Source organism: Alosa alosa, chromosome 9, assembly GCF_017589495.1.
Source record: "Alosa alosa isolate M-15738 ecotype Scorff River chromosome 9, AALO_Geno_1.1, whole genome shotgun sequence".
NCBI classification, from domain to species: Eukaryota; Metazoa; Chordata; class Actinopteri; order Clupeiformes; family Clupeidae; genus Alosa; species Alosa alosa.
The window spans coordinates 13,710,439-13,713,982 of record NC_063197.1 but is presented as its reverse complement, the minus strand read 5'-3'; the positions used below and the strand labels follow the sequence as shown (position 1 = coordinate 13,713,982).

The 3,544-nt window shown below is 43.3% G+C and overlaps 1 protein-coding gene across 4 annotated transcripts in view; it reads right to left on the bottom strand.

Annotated features, from left to right (window-relative positions):
* Nucleotides 1–3,261, bottom strand: part of kita (KIT proto-oncogene, receptor tyrosine kinase a) — a 40,278-nt gene extending 37,017 nt beyond the window's left edge. For all 4 annotated transcript variants that reach the window (XM_048252864.1, XM_048252865.1, XM_048252866.1 and 1 more), the window contains exons 1-2: nucleotides 3,151–3,261; nucleotides 1–228 (exon numbers count right to left, since the gene is read on the bottom strand). The exon at nucleotides 1–228 is cut by the window's left edge and continues 36 nt beyond it. In XM_048252864.1, the coding sequence (XP_048108821.1) occupies nucleotides 1–228; nucleotides 3,151–3,205 (283 nt within the window). In that variant the 5' untranslated portion in view covers nucleotides 3,206–3,261. The remainder of the gene's footprint in view (nucleotides 229–3,150) is intronic.
* Nucleotides 3,262–3,544: the final 283 nt, after the last annotated feature.

Below are 3,544 nucleotides of genomic sequence, written 5' to 3'. Positions count from 1 at the left end.
TGGCCTCCTCCTGGCAGGCGTAGGGCCCCATGTGGGTTATCAGGACGCGAGAAACGTAGACGGTGGCGCTCTGACCCTTCCTCTCCTCCCCCCGCACCCTCCGCCCTGGCCGGTCCTCTCGCACCCACTGCACGGCGCCGCGGTCACTCTGGCAGTGGAGTCGCAGGGGGCCGTTCAGCTGCACGACCAGCCGAGGGCCGTCCGGGGAGATGGTGAGGCTGGAGGTCCCTGAAGGAGCGTAAAAAAACACACACACACACAGACACACACACACACACACACACAACACACACACACACACACACACACACACACACACACGCACACACACGCTGATAAGTGTATGACTGTAAACTACAGAACTGGGGTCACAACTGGTTTACCCAGTGTGATAAAACAGCACTCTTTGTATTGAAGCGGGGTGCGTCTATCAGCTTTTGTGTCCAAATTCTGATTCAGAATTAAACTAAATTTTCTCATTTGCTCCTATCATTACAATTAACAGAGAAAGAAGTCTTTTGTCATTCGTATTTGGACACAATTACTCTCTAACATCCTTAGGAGGAATACACTTGATCTTACAGTAATTTAACAAAGGCCATAGTGTGGTGTGAGACACACAAGCCTAGTATAATCTGTAGCAACTCAACATAGCCTTGAGCTAGAGCTATCAAAATCAATTTAAGCTTTCTAATACATTCTCTATCTGTATTCGAATTATAATTTACTAATGTGGATCGTGCAGCTTCCCATCTTGCTTGTTAATGCACCGCTTATAAATGCTTTACTGCAATACAACAGTCTCATCAACACAACCTTTTCAGTTACAGACAAGACTCTATCAAATGAAACACGTGTGCACTATGGTGTACCAAGACACCAAAAACTCTCAGACAGGCTGGCTCGACTATTTATGCAGTTGGGTCAATTTGTCAGCAGTTGGGTCACTATGATGATCTGAGTTGTCTAATCAAATTCTGCCTGAGATGACTGATCTTTGGCTCCAGGTTAAAAAATAAATCCTGTCATCATAACCTGTGTCACACATACACTGATGCACACACTTACATGCACCTGGCAACAAACATGTACAATCATGGTACTTCATCTTCATCACCATCAATCATCATCAGCAATTTGATGCAACTAAAATGCTCAGCACTATTCTTTGCTTTAAGGGCACATCAGCGCTTATAGGTTGCTTAACAGAGCATTTGTGTGCATATACTACTTACAAGAAGCTAGCACTAAACACACCCTTAACAGTTCATCAAGTGCAATTGAAGTTGTTTACAATCCAGCTATGTTCATGTTTCACACAAGTAATGACTTCAGGCATAGGAAACACACACACACACACACACAGACTCTCCTTGACTTCCAAACCTCCAAAAGTTCTTAAGAAAACAAAAAACATAAAACATCAACACCATTAAATCAGATTAAGAGAGTAAATAAGAAGTATTTTAAAGGTGTCAGAAGTAGCACCATCACAATGAGATATCCAAGAGAACAGGATTCCTTTAACACATTTCCCTCAAAGCAGAGAAAATGGTTTTAGAGAGGATAACAAATATGTTGCCATTCTCCTGAGAACTGCTGAACAAGAAAGTAAAACAGGGAGGTTATTCACCTCAGCAAAAAAGGCACATAAAGGGGTTTTAAGAGGCAAGCAAAGCTTCCAGTCTACCTTGAATTGTACAGCAGACTACATCAATGCAGAATAAAGCCTGTAGCGTTTGGCAGCTGCAGCATGTGTTGGAACACACTACCATTGAGACAGAGAGAGAGAGAGAGAGAGGGAGAGAGAGAATAGAAGATTGCCTCCTATCGGCAGTTAAAACTCCAGCCAGATGCAGCTATAGCAGCACGTTCAATCCATGACACTTAGCCTAATCACACACACACACACACACACAACAGCAGCAATAATTAACTACTATAGCAATATGAAGTAGCCTATGGATGGAGCAGAGAGAAAGCGAGAGCCAGGACAGAGTGAGAGAGTTTTGTTTACCAGCAAGACAATACGCAAAGGTCTCAAACATCTGGGACTCACCTCTACATTTCTTAGAAAGCCAAATTGTACATGGCTAAATGTCTGTCTATTATCTGAATCCTGTAGCACATATCAGTGAGGTGTTTTTTTAAACCACATGCAAAACAGGTGTTGTGACTCGCGCTCATTTGTGTAATGTATGCGCTGACTGTTAAACTGTTAGACCGTTGTCTGCGTTTCAGGATAACAAACATTAACATCCGTAAGAGCAGTAGGCTATCAAACGATGAGTAAAATAACGCTCCGTTTGACAAGTCACAATAGTTAAGAAGCACCTGTGGTTTAGACACATCACTCATAGCAGTTTTAAATAACTAGTCAGTACATTTTGAGTGATGTTTAAAGTAATGAGGAGCGAGCGTGTTTCTACATCCACCACATAAAATCACGGTTAATGCCTATACAAATTGATCGTTACTTTGTGGTCAAATATCAGAATGCAACGTGTGGTCGGCGCGTGATGAATTATTAAAAGAAATGCAGGGCAGTTCCATTCGCGCCACGCTTCAGCTTAAGTCCCTATTTAGTTTCCTCTGCAGGATTCGGTATCGTTTGGAAACTGTCAGTCAGACAGTGGATCATGAAGCGTAGTTGACACAACTCAGTCATTCAAACATTCTATGAGACCACACAATGCAACAATTTGCTTTTTATATTAATTAAACAGTAGCCTAGGCCTATTTATCCTTCTTGAGATCAGGAGACACGGATCTCCACAGCAACCGGTGGCGTTTCATTGTAATCAAGAGTTGACTCCACAGGTGGACAAGACACCCCATCCAGTGCGTAGGCTCGTGTGCCCAGGCTCTGCGCATACAGTAATGGCACAGGCATACACTCACGTAGATGTATGAACTCCTTGCAACGAATTCACGTCAAACATAAGACTGCAATATATTTAACTTCGTCCAGATAAAAAATCATATTGTGTTAGGAAGTGTGAATTGGTTGCTGTTTCAAAGTGGACACTTAGGTGATGATGTCAGCTGTAAGGCATCAACATAAAACTTTTCCATCTACGTCTTGCAATTGTACTCAGAAACTAAGCAAATAATAGCAAAGAACATTCAAGAAGCAAATAACAAGCCCACCTGTCTGGAAGGTTAACTGCAATATTACAGTAAACACAACCAAGTGGTATTCCATCGTTACTGTTCCATCTGGGCTATGTGTCAAAGTGGTATTTGCGTACGTCCACTTAGCAGGCTGCGTGTTCGTTAATGCCGCGGAGCGCTTGTCGGCAGCAACGTCTCTCACTGGCGAGGCGCTCGGATGTCTTAAAGGGCCCGCGCACAAACTGCACAGAGAGTGGCGTTATATAAGGACTACCACAACCGCCAACAGGTTTTCACGCATCTCAGTACCACGAGGGCGGAGAGGCGGTGGCCTGGTCATTTAATTTTCTCTCATAGCTGCAAGGCCACCAAATTACCGTCACAAGAGAGCATGGATGTCGAGAAAAAGCATCTATGAGTAACAGCCAAA